The following is a 25769-nucleotide window of genomic DNA, read 5'->3' on the forward strand; positions in this document are numbered from 1 at the left end:
ATTTTTTACGTGCCGAAATAAAAAGAAGTCATTCGGTGCCAAGTCATGACTATACGGCGGATGACTCATCAAATCAATGTTTTGAGTGCTCAAAATTGCAGTTGTTTGAGAGCTCGAATTGTTGTGGTGAAGAGTGATCAGTCTTAGGCGGTTGGTTTTCCTGATTTTTTGAAAGACGACTGGGAAACATATAGTTGTGTATCACTCAGAATTGACTGTTCTGCGTTGTTCTAGTGGTACGATTGCGATGTGTTCGGATTTTACGAAAATAAAGTCGAGCAGTTACTTGGAAAGTGTTCATTTAATTTTTTTTTTGGGCGAGATGAGTTATTTAAGTTAGTGTAAATAACACAAATAGCGCTTGTATGTCAAAACGCTTTGAGTACGTATAACCTCAAAAATGTCAAGCTTTACGGCAGAGCTGTCAGTTGGCAGATTGCAACACAAGGAATATCCAATCCCGAAATATAAAAGGCAACCCTTGTATCTTGATATAGCCCCCATTTAGACCGATCTTCCGATTTAAGGTTTTAGGTTCATTAAAGCCACATCTATTATCCGATTTCGCTGAAATTTAGCACAATTTTTTTCGTAAGGCTCCTCGACATTCGTACTGGGTATGGCCAATATCGGAATATATATTTGAATATAGTTGTCATATAGACTGATCTCCGAGGTAGGCTCTTGGGACTCAATTATTACCCGATTTCGCTGTAATTTGGCACAAGGATCTATGTTAGCCTTTCTGACATCCGTTCCCTATATGGTTTAGATCGGTTTATATTTGGATATAGGTGCCACATATACCGATCCCCCGACTTTGCTGCATGGTATGGCTCAGATCGACCTATACTTCGACAAGGCTGCCAAACTCTGAAACCGGGACGACCAAAAGCCCTATGGAAAGATCAAGTGGTGGGAAACACCTTGAAACTTGGTGCCAGAAATTTTAGAATGAGCGCAGAATATCGAGGTTCTTGGAACGCTATTCTATGTTCGGCTAGAGGAACAATACCTATCTCCCGATTTTTGTCCTTGGACCCATAAAATCGGCGTTTATTACCCTATTTCGCTGAAATGTGATACTTGAACTGTGTTGAGCCCTACGACATCCGCGTTCACATTGCACATCCATTCGTCTTTTCCCTGGTATTAACAAACAATTCCTTCAATAAATCAAAGTTTTGTTTTTTATACCCTCCACCATTCTGATTGTAACTACTCGAAATATTCGTCTGAGACCCTATAAAGTATATATATTCTTTATCGTCGCGACATTTTATGTCGATCTAGCCATGTCCGTCCGTCTGTCCGTCTTCCAAAGGAGTAAAGCCAGCCGCTTGAAATTTTGCACAAATACTTTTTATTAGTGTAGGTCGGTTGGTATTGTAAATGGGCCATATTGGTCCATGTTTTGATGTAGCTGCCATATAAACCGATCTTGGGTCTTGATTTTGTGAGCCTCTAGAGGGAGCAGTTCTCATCCGATTTGACTGAAATTTTGCACATAGTGTTTTAGTATCACTTCTAACAACTGTGTTAAGTATGGTTTAAATCGGTCCATAACCTGGTATAGCTGCTATATAAACCGATCTTGGGTTTTGACTTCTTGAGCCTCTAGAGAGCGCAATTCTTACCCGATTGGAATGAAATTTTGCACGACGTGTTTTGTTATGATATCCATAAACTGTGCTAAGTACGATTCAATTCGGTTCATAACCTGATATAGCTGTCATATAAACCGATCTGGGATCTTGACTTCTTGAGCCTCTAGAGGTCGCAATTATTATCCGATTTGCCTGAAATTTTGTACGACGGATCGTCTCATGACCATCAACATACGTTTTTATTATGGTCTGAATCGGTCTATAGCCCGATACAGCTCCCATATAAATCGATCTCTCTATTTTACTTCTTGAGCCCCCAAAGGGCGCAATTCTTATTCGAATTCGCTGACATTTTACACAGGTCTCCAACATATAATTTAATTGTGGTCTTAACCGGATCATATCTTGATATCGCTCTAATAGCAGAGCAAATCTTTTCTTATATCATGTTTTGCCTAAGAAGAGATGTCGGGAAAAGAACTCGACAAATGCGCTCCATGGTGGAGGGTATATAAGATTCGGCCCGGCCGAACATAGCACGCTTTTACTTGTTTTTACTGCAGCGCTCGTTGTCTTTCAGATTTTTGTTAGTTTTGCACAAAAGGCTTGATCAGGTATATGCGAGAAGTTCAATGTTTTGCTCCACAGGGATTTAAATTCCATAACAATTAGATCGATCCCCTCTCTCTCCGTTCTTTAGTAGTGGACTTTAGAAATTTAAGCTTTCAGTTTAAAGCTCAGGGGCTAACGACTCCGTTCATTTAATGGTCCATCATAAATTGCCACGTTGCATCTTCTTGATGGTGCTTTAAACTGAGCTAGGTTCTTTGTCCAGGTTTCCTTGTTTTTCTCCACGTTAAAAGACGGTCTTAAACGACATATTGTATTGCTTTCAATAACTTGAATGGAAAATATCTTGTCGGTATTCAGGTTTGTCTGAACTTGTTGAATGACACAATTCGATCAATGATCACCAATTTGCTCTACGTTTTTACACTCACCACCATAGGATGGGGGTATACTAATCTTGTCATTCCACTAGTAACACCTCAAAATATTTGTCTTGATCGTCTCGACGTTCCGAGTCGATCTAGCCATGTCCATCCGTCCGCCTGTCGAAATCACGATAACGGTCGAACGCGTAGAGCTCGCCTGAAATTTTGCAAAGATACCTCATATTGATGTAAGGCGCTGGGAATCGCAAATGGACCATATTGATGCAGATATAGATATAGCTCCCATATAAATCGATCTCTCGGTTTGACTTTTGAGCCCCTGTAAACCGCAATTTTTGTCCGATTTGTCTGAAATTTTTCTTGTGGTGTTCTGCTATGACTTTCAACAACTGTGCCAAATAGGTCGAAATCGGTTTATAACATGATATAGCTCCCATATAAACCGATCTCCCGATTTGACCTTTTGAGACCTCAAAAGCCGCAATTTTTGTCCGAATTAGCTGAAATTTTGCAGATAGTGTTCTGTTATGACTTTCAAGAACTGTGCCAAGTTCGGTCTGTAACCTAATAAAGCTCCCATATGAACCGATTTCCCGATTTGACATATTTTGCCCTTGAAAGACGCAACTTTCTTCGATTTAGCACATTGTGTTCTGTTATGCATTACAACAACTGTCGTAACCGGCCTATAACCTGCTATGCAAATTTGCCCTTGAACAGGATCAGGGGTAAACTTCTCACGTATCAATAAGTGCAGTGCGATTCAATTTTAAGCTCAATGATAAGGGGTCTACTTTTTATAGCCGAGTCCGAACAGCGTGCCGCACTTCGACTTCTCTTTTGAAGAGAAGTTTTACATGGCACAGTAAATCACAAATGTCACCGGCATTAGGAGGGGATAAACACCGCTACAAATTTTATGATGGTCTCGCCGTGAATCGAACCCAGGCGTACGGCGTCACAGGCAGACATGGTTACCTCTGCGCTACGGTGGCCTCCGGTATATAGCATGGATCATATTTGTCCTGGAAGCTATGTAGTAATTAGATTAAAATTATGGCCATCAACTAAATTAATTTTGTATAAATTTTTAGCAGAATTCATGGTGGTGGGTTCCAAAGGTACGGCACGGTCGAACTTTGCACGCTTTTACTTGTTTTCAATATTTACGGCGACTATATACCTCAGTTGGTACGTTGCAAATTTTTCAAATCTTACAAGTTAAATTAAAATTAAACAAGTAAAACGGCGTTAAGTTCAGCCGGGCCGAACTTTGGGTACCCACCACCTCGGGTATATATGCGAACCACCTTTCGTCAAAATCCATTGAAAAATGCATACCTTATGCCCCATAATAGCTATATAGACATATCATGCGATTTAGACCAAATGCTTATAAGTACAAGCTATATCCAAATCTGGACCGATCTGAGGCAAACTGAAGACAAATATCGAAGGGCCCAACACAACTCACTGTCCCAAATTTCGGCAAAATCGGATAATAAATGTGGCTTTTATGGGCCTAAGACCCTAAATCGGAAGATCGGTCTATATGGCAGCGATATCCAAATTTGGACCGATCTCAGCCAAATTGACGGACGATGTTGGAAGGCGTAACACAACTCACTGTACCAAATTTCACCAAAATCGGATAATAAATGTGGCTTTTATTGGCCTAAGACCCTAAATCGGAAGATCGGTCTATATGGCAGCTATATCCAAATTTGGACCGATCTCAGCCAAATTGACGGACGATGTTGGAAGGCGTAACACAACTCACTGTACCAAATTTCACCAAAATCGGATAATAAATGTGGCTTTTATTGGCCTAAGACCCTTAATAGGCGGATCGGTCTATATCTTCGAACTTAACCTGCTTATGGACAAAAAAAGAATCTGTGCAAAATTTCAGCTCAATATCTCTATTTTTAAAGACTGTCGCGTGATTTCAACAGACAGACGGACGGACATGTCTGGATCGTCTTAGATTTTTACGCTGATCAAGAATATATATACTTTATAGGGTCGGAAATGGATATTTCGATGAGTTGCAAACGGAATGATAACAGGGAAGCTATAGTGACAACGAAATACATTTCCACCTTCCGGATTACCTTCGACTGTATCTGATGGTACTTTCAGGTTTGGCATTGTTTAATCCGCACATTGGTTCTTCAGTTCGTTTAATATCATTGGGAAAAATTTAAGGTTTTCAAAGAATACAAAATCACTACACTCGTTAATGCTGATACTATATGATTTAAGTTTACTGAAAACAAACACAACGCAAGCCAACTTTAGTGTTTGTAACTTTTAATGTTTACGTGCAATTGCATCATCGTTAGCAATATAACCTACCGTTGCTAACAACCACGAAAATGATGACAACGCCACAAACGCCAACGACATCACCGCCAGAGTCATTCGCTGCGCATTGCCGCCCGCCACGATAAGGACAATGATAATGATGATGATGACGATCAGCAGCATTCCCCACATCCGCATCCATATTGGTTGGTTTCAGCTTCTTCGTCACTGCTTACCGCCAAGCAACATATATTCCATTTAGTTTAAGTGCAAATAACATTAATGCACTTCCTGTGTTGTCACTGTTTCTGCACTTTTTTTTATTATTGCACTTAGCACTCTTTCTCAGCGTGTAAGTATTTAAAATGCTTAAAGGTATCGTCTTCTCAAAACAAACACATACACAACCACACTGCATGTATATGCAACAACATCAACAGTATAGTTTGTGTGTATATGACATAAAAACTTCAAAAAGAAGAAGAAAAAAAGGGAAACCATTGGAAATGTCAAAAGTCTCGCTCGCTCACGCATAAACGACCTATATAGATGCAATATACTGGCATACTAACACACACACTTACATTTGTTACGTCCCTGGCTAGGATGTAGCTGAGCATGTTAAGGATTATTGCAAATGACAGTTACAGTTGACACAAATTTTGGAGGTGTCATGCACTGAACATTTGAGAGTACTGTCGAAGGTGCTCTGACGATGCTTTGCAGCGGTAACTGAGCCACAGTGCACAGTAGTTCAGCTATTGGCAAATTAAATTTCGTCCAGGCTTAATAGCCAAATGACAGTATTTGTTGAACCGCTAGCAAAAGGTGACGATCTTGAGCAAAAACTAGCATACTGTGATACAAAAAAAATCTCATTAATTGGATGTTTTGCAAATTTGCCCACAAAAATACCATTTAGGAACGAGGGCAAACGAATCAGAATTTCGAGACGATCAACAATGTATATACTTTATGGGGTCCTAGATCAATATTTCGAAGTGTTACAAACGGAATGATTCGATTAGTATACCCCCATCCTATGGTGGTGCGTATTAAAATATAGCCAGTTATGAACGATTCTGCTCAGTCAAAGTAAGTAATTGTGAGGCTATACTATGTACTCAATGAACGATATCGTTGGTGGACAGTTAAAAGACGTAAAGGAAAAGATGCAGTATTTTGCATTGTATGATTCCATTGATCTTTATTATGTAAAAACAAGTAAGAGCGTGCTAAGTTCGGCCGGGCCGAATCTTATATACCCTCCACCATGGATCGCATTTGTCGAGTTCTATGAGCGGGATTTTTTTTAGGCAAACAAAGAGTATTGAATAAGAACTGTTATGCTATTGGAGCTATATCAAGTTATAGTCCGATTCGGACCATAAATGAATGCTGAACATTGTAGAAGTCATTGTGTAATATTTCAGTTCATTCAATTTATATGGCAGCTATCTCAGGTTATGTACCGATTTACGCCATGCTTAGCACAGTTGTTGGAAGTCAAAACAAAACACCTCATGCAAAATTTCAGCCAAATCGGATGAGAATTGCGCCCTCTAGGGGCTCAAGAAGAAGAAGATCGGTTTATATGGCAGCTAAATATATCAAAACATGGACCGCTTTGGCCTATTTACAATACCAACCGACCTACATTAATAAAAAGTATTTGTGCAAAATTTCAAGCGGCAGACAGACGGACGGACATGGCTAGATCGACTTAAAATGACAAGAAGATCAAAAATATATCTACTTTATGGGGTCTCAGCCAACCGACCTACATTAATAAAAAGTATTTGTGCAAAATTTCAAACGGCAGACAGACGGACGGACATGGCTAGATCGACTTAAAATGACAAGAAGATCAAAAATATATCTACTTTATGGGGTCTGTAAAGAAATATCACCAAAAAAACTCCCTTTCGTCTTTCAAAGAAATAAAGCACAGAAAATAATCTTTCCTCAAAAAACAAAAAGGTTTCAAATTTTATTTGGCTGTAAAAAGGGTTACAAGCTTGAATACTTAAGTGTTGTCTGCTCGATGGTCGAAAAAGAAGAGATCGACTTCACACAAAATTCTAGCTAAGGGACTTCAAAAGAAATTACTTTCAAGTATATAAAATTATTATTTACAAAATACCTAAATAGCTTAAAGTGTTATATTTATAAGTACATAGCAAAATTTGTTTCTACATATCGATCATATGAATAAATAGTTTCGCTAGAAGCAACGAACGCCCACCAAAGTAGCAAAACCGGTGGTGGAAGGGAGAGACTATCTGATTTGCATTCTAATCTGCTTACTGGTAACTCTTAACTCCCAAAGGGCTTGGCATGATGTATTATACTAAAACACCCGATCGTTAATGACAAAGGGGGAAGGTGCGACGCACAAGCTGCCAGGGATTCAGGTAAGATTTAATCGGTAAAGGGGGAATCGTTATCACCGAAGCAGATTAGCACGCACAAAGATCAAACTGCGTATACTGATGAGTATTTGAATAAATACGCACAAATAATAATTAATTACGATAAAAACATAAGTATTTCAAATTACTGAATATTAAACTGCATACATGATTATGGCTATAATAATAATAATAACGTGGTGAGGTGTGTTTTTTTATGATGACGGTTTGGTGGTGAATGGGGTGAAACGTTAATGTAATGTTGGGTTGGGAAAATATATGATTTTGCCAACATTCTCCCCCCTGAAGGACGAATGTTCTTATGTGCAGATAATAGTTGGTAGACGGCCTATCGTTGGGAGAATATTTAGTCGAGGAAATACCTCCGCTATGCTCCGACTCATAGCGTTTGAGGGTAGGCTCCGTCCTTGAAGGGTAGGTATACACACAAGTGGTCCATTCTGGTGAGGGGGTAGTAGTTAGGCAGTTGATTTAATATTTGTGTCGACAAGCGATGTTGCATTTTCTGGAAGTAAACAAATTTTTGAAATTGGTCTTTTTACAAGTTTGTTTTTAATAAGAACTGATACCACCCGTGTACGTCCATCAGGTCCAGGATGTGTTTCCTCGATGCGGCCAAGTAGCCATTGACCTGGTCCACACCGTTCGTCTACAACCAGCACCAAATCGCCAATAGTAGGTTCAGATCTGCTTTTGAGCCATTTCGGTCGCGCTTGAAGACGATTAACATATTCATTTCGCCATCTTTTCCAAAAATGTTGTTTCATTTTTTCCACACATTTCCAGCGAGAAAGTAAATTGATGTTGGTTTCCAACAGAGATTCTTCTGGTATGCAAATCGTTGGCTCACCAACAAGAAAGTGCGCAGGAGTAAGTGCTTCAAAATTCGAAGGGTCGGAAGATAAAGGACATAAAGGACGAGAGTTCAAACAACCTTCTATTTGACATAGTAGTGTTGTGAGCTCTTCGAATGTCAGATTGCGCTCGCCTATAATCCTTTTCAAATGGTATTTCACGGATTTCACACCTGCTTCCCAAAGACCACCAAAATTTGGGGAGGCAGGTGGAATGAAGTGCCAAGTGGTACAGTTCTGACTTAAAGCCTGAAGAACCTCCTCGGGCAGTGATTTCTGAGATTTTTCAAAAAGTACTTGGAGTTCTTTTGAGGCACCAACAAAATTCGTGCCGCAGTCTGAGTAGAGATCGGTACAAGCACCGCGCCGCGACACAAATCGTCTAAACGCAGAAAGAAAAGCATTTGTCGTCAGGCTGGTAACTGCTTCTAGATGTATGGCTTTGGTAACCATACACACAAAAAGACATATGTACCCCTTTGAGGTAACAGTAGACCTCAAGTTCGAAGTCTTAATAGTTATGGGACCGGCATAGTCGACGCCACTATGCTTAAATGGACGAGTGATCATCAAGCGAGCTTGTGGCAAATTACCCATTATCTGCTGCGACGTTTTCGCAGCAAAACGGAAACATTTCAAACACCTGTTTATAACACGTTTGGCCAATTGGTTTCCTGAGATTATCCAGTACCTTCTGTTCACATAGGACATGGTCAAAGTAACACCACCATGTAATGTCCTTTCATGTGCGTCTGAAATGATAAGCACTGATAATGGATTTGACTTTGCCAAAACTAGGGGATGCTTCACATCATAGGGGAAATTCGAATTCTGGAGGCGTCCACCAACTCGAATTATTCCAGTTTCGTCAAGAAATGGCATAAGTTTCAAAATAGGACTCTGTGCGATCACCTTTCGTGCAGAGAGCCTTGACAGCTCCTCAGGGAAATCAATTTCCTGAGTTATTCTTACAAAGATCATCAAAGTCTTGTTAACATCCCCAATTGATAAGGGACCAGTAATCCTCTCATCGGGATGCTTACAATTGTGACAGAACCGAAAACATAATGAAGTGATGCGTAGCAAAGTGTGTAATTTGGAGAATTTTGAAAGCAATTCAGGATATGCTTTCTCAGTGGCAACATTCGTTGTAATCTTGACGGCTCTCTCCTCCTTCGATGTACACAAATTCGGTAAAGATTCAGGCCAAGAGGATTGTGGTCCGTAAAGAAAATGAGGCCCAAACCACCAAGTCCGGTTCCCTATTAACTCCTCTGCCTGAATTCCCCTAGATGCACAGTCTGCCGGATTCAAAGCCGAAGGAACGTATCTCCACTGAATTGGATTGCTGCATCGTTGTATGTCTGCCACGCGGTTAGCCACGTAGACAGTCCAATTGGAGGGAGACTTGTGAATCCAACTTAATACAGTGGAGCTGTCACTCCAATAAAAAACATTCCGTACACCAAGGTCAGCGAGGGATTCCTGAACCTTTCGTGCCAGTTTCACTCCAAGTGCAGCAGCGCAAAGCTCCAATCTTGGAATTGAAACGGTCTTAATGGGTGATACTTTTGATTTGGCCTGCAAAAGGTGAACAAAAGTATCGTTAGCCGTAACAATACGCACGTAAACCACTGCGGCGTAAGCAACACTAGAGGCATCGCAGAAACAATGTAATTCAGATTCAGAGTTCTGATTCCATTGAATCCACCTGGGAATCGCCAAATTAGCCAACTTCGGCAATGAAGCCCTGTGCCGAAACCACAGGTCCTCAATTTCCCTTGGGACATTATCATCCCAGTCAACCCCATGTTCCCACAGTTGCTTGAAAAGGGATTTGGCCACCACAGTAATCGGAGTAAGCCACCCCAATGGATCATAAAGCCTGGCGGACTCCGAGAGAATCCTGCGCTTGGATGCAATCGGATCCTTGTCAAGATTGACCTCAAAAAAGAAAGAGTCAGTGGCCGTGTTCCACTGTATGCCCAATGTCCTAACGACGTTATCACGGTCAAAGTTCAGATTCACAGAAGTCCCCCTGTGTTCTTCTGGTATAACCGCAAGCAACTCTTTAGAGTTCGTCACCCACTTTCTCAAATTGCAGCCACCCTCATCCAATAAGGTGCATAAATCCTTGTAAAGTGGTTTCACGTTGTCTATACTATCAGAACCGGAAATAACGTCATCCACGTATGAGTCCTGCAGTAGAACCCTAGCGGCCACAGGATACCTGTCCCTGTAATCGTGCGCCAACCTCTGCAAAACACGAATGGCAAGATATGGAGCAGATGCCGTACCATACGTCACTGTGTTCAATTCATAAATCGAAATTTCATCAAATGGGCTAAAACGCCACAAAATCTGCTGAAATTTCCGGTGCCCTGGACAAACATCTATCTGCCGGAACATTTTCTCAATGTCCGCGCTAAAGGCAATCCTATGACGTCTCCATCTGGTAAGGATACCAGGCAAATCATTCTGGAGAGCAGGCCCAGGGGAAAGCTCGTCGTTCAACGACTTACTTTCACGTGAATGGCTACTGCCATCAAAAACAACGCGTAGCTTCGTCGTGGTACTACTCTCCTTAAGAACACCATGGTGCGGTAAGAAGTAGGAATCTTGACGAACATCACTAGGATAAACGCCAATCTTCGACATGTGGCCCAAATTCTCATATTCCTTGAGAAATTTGGTGTAGCTTTCGCAAAATAATGGTTTCCTGGAAAATGATATTTCCAGTTGTTTCAAACGTCGAAGTGCATTGAGCACATTGTTCTGAAGAGTAGGACTGGAGCCGTCCTTCAGTATAGACCGAAAGGGCAATTTCACCACGTATCGACCAGATACTGTTCGAGTTGTGGTAGCTTCAAAAAACTCCTCACATGCCTCCTCCTCCTCAGTAAACTTCCTTTTGGGGAGGACCTCCTCCTGTTCCCAGAAGGATCTCAAAATATGGTCCAAGTGTACATTATGAATGTGTATCTGGTGTGAAGACACGGAATTGCTGGGTCCTGAAAACACCCAACCAAAATGAGTGTTCTGAAAGAACAAATCATTATGTACAAAAGACTCCGTTGGAATCTTAATTTTCGAACAAATGTCCGATCCTAGAATTATATCTATGGAATCGGATCTGTAAAAAAAGGGGTCAGCCAAGCTCTCCAATTCGATATTCGGAAGGGAAATATATCTAGAGGACAAGTCTGGAGTGTAAGACGACAAGCTTGAAAGAACAAGGGCAGAACAGGACAGAACTAGCTCTTCTTTAAGTGTGTACAAATCAAGTTGTACAGAAAATTTCGACATGTTCTCGCTACCATTTCCAATACCAACGACTTTGCAATGCGACCTTACCTTCTCAAGACCTATAAGTTGAACTGTGGACTCCGAAATCAAACTACCTTGAGATCCAGGGTCTAGTAGCGCCCTCAACGTAAATTTGCCACGATTTGTCACAACCCTAAGCCTTATCGTGTAAAGTAAAACAGAGTGAAACGCCTGAGCACTATGCGAAGCCATCTGGGTAGGTGCATTACCTGAACAACCAGTAGGACCAGCCCTGGTTAGAGAACCGTCCGAATGCAGCACCGTATGGTGTAGCTGCTTGCATGTGATACAACGGAAAGGAGATTTGCAATTGTTGTGGTCATGCCCGACCACAAAACAATTTTGGCAAGCGTTCTTCTTTGAGAGAAAATTAACCTTATCGCTCAAGGGCAATGCTAAAAATTTAAAACACTTTGCGAGACTGTGAGGTTTCTCGCAGAATGCGCAAAGAATAGGTTTTGGTTTGGAAAACTGTCCAGAATTGCACGAAGCCTTCCGCACCTGCGCATTAGATTTCGAATTATTATTACTTTTATTTCTACCCTTAGTGGGATATTGTTTATCAGATGGGAACTCATCGGTCATAGACTCCAGCGTTCGGAAAGTTCTTTCCAAGAAAGAGAAGAGTTCGGAAATGAGGGGGATTTCGGTAGAGGATTTCAAAGACTGTTCCCAATCCCTGCGGGATTGAAGATCCAGTTTCTGCACGAGCAAATGGATAAGAAGAGGATCCCACGTGCTGGCATCTATATTCAAATTTTGTAAAGAGGACAAACACTCTTGAGCAGAATCAAGAAGTGTCTTAATGGACTGAAATCCACCATCTGATTTCGGTATATTAAACAACCTAGAAATCAAGTTTCCCACAAGCATACGCCTATTATGGTATCTTGATTCTAATATCTTCCACGCCGAGTCATAATTTGCCTCTGTGGCTGAAATATTCTTTATCAGATTTGCCGCCTCGCCACCAAGGGTACTACGCAAATAATAAAACTTCTGTATCTTATTGAGGGATTCGTTTTGGTGAACAAGGGAAAAATATATGTCCCGAAATGGGATCCATTCCATATATTCCCCTGTGAATCTAGGCAGCGTGATCTTGGGAAGTTTAGAGTCTGATCCTATCGTCATATCAGAGCGACCGTGATGAGTCACAAATGTGCTAGACATAGGAGACTGCATAACATTATGACCCGCATTAGAGTCGATAATTTTACCCTTAAAAGAGAGATACCTCTCAGAAAAATCAAAATACACGTCATCACTGATATATGGAACGTCATTAGAATTCAAAGATGTGTCGTGAATAAGCCTCACTATCGTATCATGCTGTGCCTCGAATCGATTAAAAATATCATCAACCCTTTGGCCCAATGCATCTACATAACCATGAGTTTTCTCGGCAGGATTTTTGGCATCGAAACGACTTTCATATTTAATCAATAAATCTAACAAGTCGCGTTGCTCCTTTATAAAAGTGGCCAGTTCACTCATGGTTAATTCGCGCACAAACGTTCACTAAAAGGGCTTTCCAAGCACCAAATCAAAGCAAATGAATAAAGCGAAACAAAAAAAAAAATCTTGGTGGACACTTCCACCAAGATTAACGCAGTTATAGAAATTCCAATTTAAATCCAATATCAAAATACGCGAAAACTATGCCAATCTATGTCCAAAGAACTTATTAAGCACTAAGCAATAATTTTCGTTCACCAAAACACAATTAACTTATTCTTTCCGTCAAGAAAAATGCAAAGAGAAGCTTAAAAAAAATATGAAAAGTTTAATTACTTTGTTTAGCAAAATAATAGAACAAAAAACCGACACGAGATTCCCGGGTTTCGGCACCAATAAAATGTAAAGAAATATCACCAAAAAAACTCCCTTTCGTCTTTCAAAGAAATAAAGCACAGAAAATAATCTTTCCTCAAAAAACAAAAAGGTTTCAAATTTTATTTGGCTGTAAAAAGGGTTACAAGCTTGAATACTTAAGTGTTGTCTGCTCGATGGTCGAAAAAGAAGAGATCGACTTCACACAAAATTCTAGCTAAGGGACTTCAAAAGAAATTACTTTCAAGTATATAAAATTATTATTTACAAAATACCTAAATAGCTTAAAGTGTTATATTTATAAGTACATAGCAAAATTTGTTTCTACATATCGATCATATGAATAAATAGTTTCGCTAGAAGCAACGAACGCCCACCAAAGTAGCAAAACCGGTGGTGGAAGGGAGAGACTATCTGATTTGCATTCTAATCTGCTTACTGGTAACTCTTAACTCCCAAAGGGCTTGGCATGATGTATTATACTAAAACACCCGATCGTTAATGACAAAGGGGGAAGGTGCGACGCACAAGCTGCCAGGGATTCAGGTAAGATTTAATCGGTAAAGGGGGAATCGTTATCACCGAAGCAGATTAGCACGCACAAAGATCAAACTGCGTATACTGATGAGTATTTGAATAAATACGCACAAATAATAATTAATTACGATAAAAACATAAGTATTTCAAATTACTGAATATTAAACTGCATACATGATTATGGCTATAATAATAATAATAACGTGGTGAGGTGTGTTTTTTTATGATGACGGTTTGGTGGTGAATGGGGTGAAACGTTAATGTAATGTTGGGTTGGGAAAATATATGATTTTGCCAACAGGGTCTCAGACGCATATTTCGAGGTGTTACAAACAGAATCGCCTTTCATAACGGAACACTACATACAAAATTTCAGACAAATCTGACAAAAATTGCGGTTTGTAAGAGCTCAAGAGATCAAATCTGGAAATCGGTGTATATTGGAGCTATTCCGATTTGGCTGAAATTTTCCACATAGTGTTCTATTATGACTCTCAACAACTGTGCCAAGTACTGTCCAAACCAGATATAGCTCCCATATTTTAGCAGAATCCATGGTAGTGGGTTCCCAAGATTCGGCCCGGCCGAACTTACCACTAGTTTACTTGTTTTTTGCTATTCTGTACACAAACCTTTGAAGCTAAGATGCAACCGTGAACCTTAGAAGTTTAGATTGCAATAATTTTTGTTCTGTGTACTTTAAAAAAGGGCACAGCGGAACGTGCCTGGGTGGGCTAGTTTATATAAACATTTAAAATGAATCGTAATAATTACCAATCTTAGTCCTTTGCGCACAATACCGCGGAGTATAGATCCACATATGTTATCTTCCGTCATCAGCGCCGTTTCCTAAGTCAATTTAATCTCTATATGGATAATATACTATTATAATTAGAAAATGTTAATAATACTTATAAATATTCTACAAGGTTTTCCAATTTGTTGCATTTGGAATTCATCCATTCTATTTGTTCACATCCATACTTTTCCGCTTTCCACTATTTCAACGCAACGTTTTTAGGAAAAATTTTGTTATACTTTCACCATAGGATGGGGGTATACTAATTTCGTCGTTCTCTATGTAACTCCTCGAAATATTCATCTAAGACCCCATAAAATATATATATATTCATGATCGTCATGACATTTTAAGTCGATCTAGCCATGTCCGTCCGTCCGTCTGTCTGTCGAAAGCACGCTAACTCTTGAAGGAGTAAAGCTACCTGCTGGGAATTTTGCACAAATTCTTCTTATTAGTGTAGGTCGGTTGGGATTGCAAATGGGACACATCGGTCCATGTTTTTATAAAGCTGTCATATAAACTAGAGGGTGCAATTCCTATTTAATTTGGTCAACCGACATGCTTCGTTGTGACTTCCAACAACTGTGCTATGTATGGTTCTAATCAGCCTATAACCTGATATAGATGCCATATAAATCGATCTGGGATCTTGATATCTCGAGCCTCTAGAGGGGGTAATTATTATCAGATTTGGCTGAAATTGTGTACAACGGTTTCTTTCATGACCTGCAACAAAGTGTCATATATGGTCTGAATCGGCCTATAGCCTGATACAGCTCCCATATAAACCGATCTCCCTATTTAACTTCTTGAGCCCCTAAAAAGAGCAGTGCTAATTCGATTTAGCTGAAATTTTACACAATGACTTCTACTATGGTCTTCATCATTCAATTCAATTACCGTGAAAAGAACTCGGTTGCCGATATTTTGATGCTTAGTTTGTCATGGAACTTGAGTATACGAGGAACTTGATCTTTACATTTAACCCCAAGAATTTAACTTTATATGTAGCCCATGAAACTACCCATAATAATAAATTTGGAGGTTGACTAAGAGGTCATAAAAGAAATTGGTGGACCAGTTAAACATATCTTTTAAGATAAATTTACTCAGCAACCTTGCGTTACTAACTTTACAGTCCGATCTTAATGGTCCACAAGGCAACCAGACCAATAAGGTAAAGTTTTTTAGCTCTGTTGCTGATTTTTGCCACTGTTGTGGCGTTAATTTCCTTGCAGACACATTCTCTTAAGAACGCAACACGAAACAAATGAAAGGCGAAGATATGTATTCCACTTCCCGTTTCATTTAACAATGACGGAAGCCTTATAAATGCTAACGGTAATGTTATTACGCCGGCATTAATAGCAGTAAATTGTGGCTGTGAGATTTTCTTTTTAATGTCAGGTGAGCTGAAGGGTGGGAGGCGTTTTCACGTACAAAACCAACTCGTTGCAGATTTTAATAGTACTAAGAAATGTGCTTGGAATTGTAGAACTTTTTTCTGAGTTTTGCTTCCGAAAAGAAGCATACACTCATAGAAAAAAGACAGCCTATAATGGCAAACACTGTCTGCTGACTGTTGGTGGTAATATTTACAGCTATTACAGCAGTAGTTCCGCTGTCATAGCGAAATATTTGCAATTTCAAAAATGACCGATTTAGCGGTTCACAACTCAATTTTCAACTTGATTCAAATCGGCAAAATTGTGTCTCAATCTATCACAAACTGATATTTGAAATCGATTCTACATTTGTTAATTCGGTCCAGTAGAACAGCTGTAAGCTGTCAAACCCAACATATTTTTCAGTGGGTTCATACTAGACACTACCAGGTGTTTTTTGCATTATCAAACGGATTATAAATTGAGTGTTTGAGTCAATTTAGTGAACCAAAATTTGAGTTTTTCATTGAGAGAGGTATGTTTTAACTTGAAAAAATATTTTTGTTATAATTATATTTAATAATATATTATATTTTTGTTGTTGTTGTAGCCATGTGTTGCACACTGAATCTCTTTGTAAAATGCTTCTGTATTCAAAGATCGCCCTCGACTTCCGCAGATCTCTCAACAGTTTAAAATTCACCAGTTCGGGGTGTCAGGTTACAGAGAATCCTAGGAAATTGTAGTGCAGACGAGCTTGCGAGACTAGGAACTATCTTACACTTTCCAGGGGAACTGGAATCTGTGGGTATGCCTCTAGAGACATGTGAGCAAAGTGTTCAGAATCAGGCCCGTACGTCAACGAATGACAGATGGTTACAAATTAGGGGTTGTGAACATAAGAAAACCAATAACGGTGTCGCTGGCAAAACATGCTCACAGACTGAAGTTAGCAGGCTCAAGGAATCAAAACGAGAGCTACATCCAATCTTAACAGATTTTGTATTTTTAATCATTCGAACGCCATCGAAATTTTGACAAACAGATTGACGGGCTGGTTTGGCTTGGTCGACTTTAAATGTGATGATGATCAAGAACACAGTCGAAATCGCATTACTCTAATACGCTTAAGTGAAAATACCGCTCAAATGAATTTTGATAAAAAACCATTATAAATTTTTATACCCTCCACCATAAGATGGGGGTTAGTATACCTCTGTAGTATACCTCAGTCTGTTTGTAACTACTCGAAATATTCGTCTGAGACCCCATAAAGTATATATATTCTTGATCGTCGTGACATTTTATGTCGATCTAGCCATGTCCGTCCGTCTGTCCGTCCGTCCGTCTGTCTGTCGAAGGCACGCTAACTTTCGAAGGAGTAAAGCTAGCCGCTTGAAATTTTGCACAAATACTTCTTATTAGTGTAGGTCGGTTGGTATTGTAAATGGGCCATGTCGGTCCATGTTTTGATATAGCTGTCATATAAACCGATCTTGGGTCTTGACTTTTTGAGCCTCTAGAGTGTGCAATTCTTATCCGATTGGAATGAAATTTTGCACGACATGTTTTGTTATAATATCCAACAATTGTGCTAAGTATGGTTCAAATCGGTCTATAACCTGATATAGCTGCCATATAAACCGATCTTGGGTCTTGACTTTTTGAGCCTCTAGAGTGTGCAATTCTTATCCGATTGGAATGAAATTTTGCACGACGTGTTTTGTTATAATATCCAACAATTGTGCTAAGTATGGTTCAAATCGGTTCATAACCTGATATAGCTGCCATATAAACCGATCTGGGATCTTGACTTCTTGAGCCTCTAGAGGTCGCAATTATTATCCGATTTGCCTGAAATGTTGTACGACGGATTCTCTCATGACCATCAACATACGTGTTTATTATGGTCTGAATTGGTCTATAGCCCGATACAGCTCCCATATAAATCGATCTCTCTATTTTACTTCTTGAGCCCACAAAGGGCGCAATTCTTATTCGAATTGGCTGACACTTTACACAGGCCTCCAACATATAATTTTATTGTGGTCCAAACCAGACCATATCTTGATATCGCTCTAATAGAGAACTCGACAAATGCGATCCATGGTGGAGGGTAGATAAGATTCGGCCCGGCCGAACTTAGCACGCTTTTAGTTGTTTTTTTATTGTCGTTCTTTATTTGCTTGTTGATATCGTGAAATCTCAATTTAGTTCGATGTGACTGTTTGTTTATTTATTTTGTGAGTTCCTAATAAAGGGTGATTTTTTTGAGGTTAGGATTTTCATGCATTAGTATTTGACAGATCACGTGGGATTTCAGACATGGTGTCAAAGAGAAAGATGCTCAGTATGCTTTGACATTTCATCATGAATAGACTTACTAACGAGCAACGCTTGCAAATCATTGAATTTTATTACCAAAATCAGTGTTCGGTTCGAAATGTGTTCAAATTTTGACAAATTTTGTTCAGCGATGAGGCTCATTTCTGGTTGAATGGCTACGTAAATAAGCAAAATTGACGCATTTGGAGTGAAGAGCAACCAGAAGCCGTTCAAGAACTGCCCATGCATCCCGAAAAATGCACTGTTTGGTGTGGTTTGTACGCTGGTGGAATCATTGGACCGTATTTTTTCAAAGATGCTGTTGGACGCAACGTTACGGTGAATGAACACATTTCGAACCGAACACTGATTTTGGTAATAAAATTCAATGATTTGCAAGCGTTGCTCGTTGGTAAGTCTATTCATGATGAAATGTCAAAGCATACTGAGCATCTTTCTCTTTGACACCATGTCTGAAATCCCACGTGATCTGTCAAATACTAATGCATGAAAATCCTAACCTCAAAAAAATCACCCTTTAGTTCAACGAGTAAGAGGCTTGCTAGATAAATTTCTGGCCTAGTAATTAAAAGGCAAATTTTTATCATCAAAATGGATTTTGTTGTTTTTCAAGGTATGCTCCAAGATGGTTTGTACACTTTTGCATGCTCTCAAACCATTTTCGAAGGACCTTTTTCCACTGCAATTGAGACACCTAAAAACATTGTTCAAAACTCTTCAACAGCATTTTCTGGCGACGAAAATCATGGACAACGCATTTTTATATTAATGTGACTGAATAACAAGTAGGAGCGTGCTAAGTTCGGCCGGCCCGAATCTTATATACCCTACACCATTGATCGCGTTTGTCGAGTTCTATGCACGGGATCTCTTTTTAGACAAACAAAGTATATTGAATAAGAACTGTTATACTATTGGAGTTATATCAAGTTAGTTAAATGAATGCTGAACATTGTATAAGTCCTAGTGTAATATTTCAGTTCAATCGGATAAGAATTGCGCCTTGTAGGAGCTTAAGAAGCAAAATCGGGAGATAAGTTTATATGGGAGCTGTATTAAGCTATTGATCGATTCACACCATATTAGTATATACGTATATTGAAGGTCATAAGAGAAGCCGTTGCACAAAATTTCTTCCAAATCGGATGAGAATTTCGCCGTCTAGAGGCACAAGAAATCAAGATCCCAGATCGGTTTATATGGCAGCTATATCAGATTATGAACTGATTTGAATCATACTTAGCACAGTTGTTGAAAGTGCTACGAAAACACTACTTGCAAAATTTCAATAAAATCGGATAAAAATTGCGCGCTCTAGATGCTCAAGAAGTCAACACCAAGATGGGATTATATGGCAGATATATCAAAACATGGACCGATATGGCCCATACTTAGCGTAGTTGTTGGAAGTGATACCAAAACACTACGTGCAAAATTTCAATAAAATCCAACCGACCTACATTAAGCGTGCCCTCGACAGACAGACGGACGGGCATGGCTAGATCGACTTAAAATGACATGACGATCAAGAATATATATACTTTATGGGGTCTTAGACTCATATTTCAAGGTGTTACAAACAGACTGACGAAATAAGTATACCACCATACTATGGTGGAGGGTATAAAAAGAAATCATTATATACCAAGTCAGGGCTGTACGGCGGACGACCCATCAAATCGATGTTTTGGCCGGTCAACTAGGCGTTGGCTTGGGCCGATATGTGAGAGCTTGCATTGGCATGGTGAAGATGGTTCGTCGACTTTCATTAATTTTCAGGCAATGAAATTGTGATATACTACTCAAAATTGACCTCCTACGTTGGTCAAGCGGAATAGTCGCCATGTGGCTAGTTTCGCCGAAGAAACAGGCGACAGTTTGCTTCGATGTGATTCTTCTACAAACAATTTTCTTTGGATTTGGTTCGACTTTGAAGATCCACACTGTCTATAGTTGTTTTGTTTTGGGCTCATACGCAAAGAAGACGCCACCTGTGAGGATTTCATAAACGAATTTTGAAGCACCGCGATTATATTTGTCAACATTTTTTTTCACTTATCGAAACGACCCTTTTTTTGAGCGATTGTCAAAGTGTGCGGAGTCCAACAACAACAAACCTTTTTCACACAAGGTAATATCGAGTGTATGCTGGTAGAAGAAATGCCCAAGGATGCCTCTACACTTATAGACAAATGTTTGCCGAAAATTGCAAACACTGTCTGATGAATTTTAGTAGTTAATTTTGCTGCTATTGTAGCAGTAGTTCTGCTATTACAGCAGTAGTAGTGCAATTTCAGAGCAGCAGGCTTACTGCTGAAAATGTTTGTTTGCTGAAAATGACTGTTGCTTAATTTTGAAGAGGATGTTAGTAGAAAAAAAAAAAATAAAACAGTGGACGTTGAGTCATGTACACATTAGTAGAGCAATAACAAAAATGCGAGCTAGATTAGCCACATTTCGAAATGTATACCAATGGATGGTTCAGGTAGTTTCTTTACAGTGATATTCCATAAATTAAATAGTAATATTATGGTCATCTCTTCCAACAAAATTTCTAAAAAAATTCTAAAAAATGCCTAAAGAATTCAAAACATGTAACAGGCAACCATTAAAAGTACCATACAAATTTTTATCAGCAGACTAGTGTATTCAAAACAGCAGATTTTGTTAGTTGAAATGTTTACTAATACATCAGACCTATGTTTGCTGAAACAACAGTAATGTCTGCTTTCCCATTATCAGCAGACAAAAACTGCTGTTTAAGCAAACATTTTTGCTGTTTTGAATTAAAAATTTGGTTGAGCGTATCGAATGGTATCTCACATGACGATCATGCATTATAAGTTTAGGCACGGCATCAATGTTCTCTGCTAGGACTGTCGTATGTCACGGAATACGACATTAAGCGAGCGTCGCCCACGACTGAATTCATTAAATCAGTTTTCCACAATGCTATAGAATGGTGCTTCATCGCCATACACCACTGTGGTACAGGGTATAAAAATTTCAGAGTAACAGAAAATTTTTGGCAATTTTTGATTTTGAAAAAATGTGAACCGGGTTATATAAAACTCACCAGTAATATTTAGAGTCATATAAAAATACTTCCTTCCAAATTTCGAGAGAATTGCTGTTGCACAGAGGTAAGCATGTTCGCCTACTACGCTGAACGCCTGGGTTCAAATCCTGGTAAGACCATCAGAAAAAATATGTTTCAGAGGTTGTTTTCCCCTCCTAATGCTGGCAACATCTGTGAGGAACTATGCCATATAAAAATGTTTCTCGAAAGAGTTTTCGCCCTTCGGCACGCCGTTCGTACTCGGCTTTAAACAGGATGCCTTTTATCATTGAGCTCAAATTTGAATCGGACTGCACTTAATGATATGTGAGAAGTTTGCCCCTGTTCCTTATTGGAGTGCAATATTTCCCAAAAACGGACGAACATATATATGGGAGCTATATCTAAATCTGAACCGATTTCGACCAAACTCCATAGATATTGTAGCAGTCCTCGAAGAAAGCGTTGTACAAAATTTGGCAAGATTGGTAAATAAATGCGCTTGCAGTGGCTCTAGAAGTGAAAATCAGGCGAGATAGATATATGGCAGCTATATCTAAATCTGAGCCGATTTCTATGAAATATATTAGTAATGTCGAGAGTCAAGAGAAAATCTTTTCTTCCAAACTTCGAGAGAATCAGTTGGCAAATGGGCACTTTATTGTAATATTTCTCAAAATCGGAAGAACATATTTATGAGAGCTATGTCAAAATCTGAACCTATTTCGAGCAAACTTCTTAGATTCTGTAATAGTCGTCGAGAAAAGAGTTGTACAAAATTTTTTGTAAGATTGGTCAATAAATGTGCTTTCAGTGGCACTAGCAGTGAAAATCGGGCGATATGTATATATATAAGAGCTATATCTAAATCTGAACAGATTTCTGAAATTTACAATGTCAAGAGTCAAGAGAAAATCCTCCCTGCCAAATTTCGATAGAATCTATTAGTCCATATCGGACGAACATATGTAAGGAAGCTATATTCAAATTTGAACTTCGTCTGTAGGCCGAAAAACATGCCTGTACCAAATTTGAAAACGATCGGACGAAAATTGCTACCTGTACTTTGTACACAAATTAACATGGACAGACGGACAGACATAGCTATATCGAATCAGAAAGTGATTCTGAGTCGATCGGTATACTTAGCAATGAACCTTTTTCTCTTCCTTCTGGATATTACAAACAAATCCACTAAGTTATGAAAGCCTGCACCACAACGGTGGTGCAGCGTACAAGCAGAGAAAATAATATGGTTGACGTACCCATATTTGGGCAGCATAATATATATTGTTTTGCATGGATTTTGTAAAGGGTTTCCCGGCATCTCTTTTTAGGTAATTAAAGGATAAAAGAAAAGAATTAGAGCCAAATCAAGACATGGTCCGATTCGGACCATAATTGAATGGAAATATTGGAGATAATAGTAGAAGTCATTGTGCTAAATTTCAGCCAAATTGAATACGGATTGCGCGATTTAGGGTCTCAAGAAGTAAAATAGAGAGAACGGTTTATTAGGGAACTGTATCAGGCTATAGATTCAGACCATATTTGACATGTATGTTAAAGATCATGGGGGAAGCCATTGTACAAAATGTCAGCCAAATTGAGTAATAATTGCACCTTCTAGATGCTCAAAATATCCAGATCCCATATCGGTTGTTGGAAGTCATTAAATAAATTCTTCATGCAAAATTTCAGCTAACTTGGATAAGAATTACGTCTTCTAGAGGCTCAAGAAGTAAAGATTCAAGTTCGATTTATATGACAGGTTATGAACCGATTTGAACCACACTTAGCACAATTCATGCTGAATTTGAGAAAAATCGGATAAAAATTGCGTCCTCTAGTGGCTCAAGAAGTCATCATATTCATAGAGACATCGAGCACCTGCAAATGCACAAAAGAGCAGATACATTCAACCAAATCATAGTGATTCACCTAAAGAGTGTTATCGTAGAGAATTTTGAAAAGTTTGCATAAAAAGTAGATTTTTCTCAAACAGTTGTTGGAAGTCGTAAGAGAACACCGCATGCAAAATTTCAGTCAAATAGGACAAAAATTGCGGCTTGCAAGAGCTCAAGAAGTCAAATCGGGAGATCGGTTTATATGGGAGCTATATCAGGTTATACACCGATTCTTACCACACTAAGTATAGTTTTTTGAAGTTAAAATAAAACACTTTATGTATAATTTCTGCCAAATCGGACAAAAATTTCAGTTTCCAAGGGCTCAAGAAGTCAAATCGGGAGATCGGTTTATATGGGACCTATATCTAAATATGAACCAATATGGCGCATTTGTGCAAAATTTCAAGCCGCTAGCTCTACACGTTCGACCGCTATCGTGATTTCGACATACGGGTTCGACTCAGAGCGTCGAGATGATCAAAAATAAATATGTTACAAACGGAACGACTAGATTAATATATTCCTATCCTATGGTGGTGGGTATAAAAATGATGCGTTGTGGCTATTTATTACATTCTTAAACGAAATCGAATGAAATGTAAGTCTTCCTAAGAAAAAAACATGAAATACCAACGTATGATTTTAAGCCCGGACAAACTTATTTGATTTCATTTAAGACTTTCCAAAAAATATTCGATTTTCTCCTCCTCAATTTTATTAATCGCTCTTCAATTCATTTTTTATTTACTCAAAATATCACAACCCATCAATCAGTCTTTTTCGTTTGTTATGGCGATTTTGAGTTCTTTTTTTCATATTACAGCCTGGTGATGTACGTAAAACAAATATATATAGAAATATATTATTTTACATGTAAATGGGGAAAAAATTCTCGCTTGCCAAATGCAAATACAAACTCACATACAAAGTTTCGTATGAATGGAATAGAAAACAAAACGTTTTTCAAATATCATTCAACCAAAGCATTTACCTCTGATACTCAACAGCAGTGTTGCCACTAACTTAAATTTGTATACCCTACACCACCACTGTGGTACAGGGTATTATAGATTTGTGAATTTGTTTGCAACGCTAAGAAGGAGAAAAGCTAGACCCATCGATAAGTATACCCATCGGCTTACAATCACTTCCTGATTCGATTTGGCTATGTCCGTCGGTCTGTCCGTCCATGTTTTCTTATAATATACAGGTCGCATTTTTATACCCGCCACCTAAGGATGGGGGATATTCATTTTGTCATTCCGTTTGCAACATATCGAAATATCCATTTTCGACCCTATAAAGTATATATATTCTTGATCAGCGTAAAAATCTAAGACGATCTAGACATGTCCGTCCGTCTGTCCGTCTGTCTGTTGAAATCACGCTACAGTCTTTAATATATAATATATAGATATTGAGCTGAAATTTTGAAATATATAATATATAGATATTGAGCTGAAATTTTGCACAGATTCTTTTTTTGTCCATAAGCAGGTTAAGTTCGAAGATGGGCTATATCGGACTATATCTTGATATAGCCCCCATATAGACCGATCCGCCGATTTAGGGTCTTAGGCCCATAAAAGCCAAATTTATTATCCGATTTTGCTGAAATTTGAGACAGTTAGTTGTGTTAGGCCCTTCGACATTCTTCGTTAATTTGGTCCAGATCGGTACAGATTTGGATATAGCTGCCATATAGACCGATCCTCCGATTTGGGGTCTAAGGCCTATAAAGGCCACATTTATTATCCGATTTCGCTGAAATTTGGGGCAGGGATTTGTATTAGGCCCTTTGACTTCCTTCGTTAATGTGGACCAGATCGGTACAGATTTGGATATAGCTGCCATAAAAACCGATCCTCCGATTTAGAGTCTTAGGCCCACAAAAGCCAAATTTATTATCCGATTTCGATGAAATTCGGGACAGTGAATTGTGTTAGGCCCATCGACATCCTTCGTTAATGTGGACCAGATCGGTACAGATTTGGATATAGCTGCCATATAGACCGATCCTCCGATTTAGAGTCTTAGGCCCACAAAAGCCAAATTTATTATCCGATTTTGATGAAATTCGAGACAGTGAATTGTGTTAGGCCCGTCGACATCCTTCGTTAATGTGGACCAGATCGGTCCAGATTTGGATATAGCTGCCATATAGACCGATCCTCCGATTTAGGGTCTTAGGCCCACAAAAGCCAAATTTATTATCCGATTTTGATGAAATTCGGGACAGTGAGTTGTGTTAGGCCCTTCGACTTCCTTCGTTAATTTTGCCTAGATCGGTTCAGATTTGGATATAGCTGCCATATAGACCGATCCTCCGATTTCGGGTCTTAGGCCCACAAAAGCCATATTTATTATCCGATTTTGATGAAATTCGAGACAGTGAATTGTGTTAGGCCCATCGAC

The 25769-nt window shown here is 39.1% G+C and overlaps 1 protein-coding gene across 1 annotated transcript; it reads right to left on the reverse strand.

Moving 5' to 3' along the window:
• Positions 1-7760: 7760 nt before the first annotated feature.
• LOC131996183 (uncharacterized) lies at positions 7761-12980 on the reverse strand. Its single transcript, XM_059365641.1, has 4 exons — positions 12804-12980; positions 11511-12488; positions 7883-11195; positions 7761-7807 (listed from the first exon to the last, which is right to left on the reverse strand). Exons 1-4 carry the CDS (start codon positions 12978-12980, stop codon positions 7761-7763), a joined length of 4515 nt encoding a protein of 1504 aa, XP_059221624.1.
• Positions 12981-25769: the final 12789 nt, after the last annotated feature.

This window comes from Stomoxys calcitrans, chromosome 3 (genome assembly GCF_963082655.1).
Source record: "Stomoxys calcitrans chromosome 3, idStoCalc2.1, whole genome shotgun sequence".
Classification (NCBI taxonomy): domain Eukaryota; kingdom Metazoa; phylum Arthropoda; class Insecta; order Diptera; family Muscidae; genus Stomoxys; species Stomoxys calcitrans.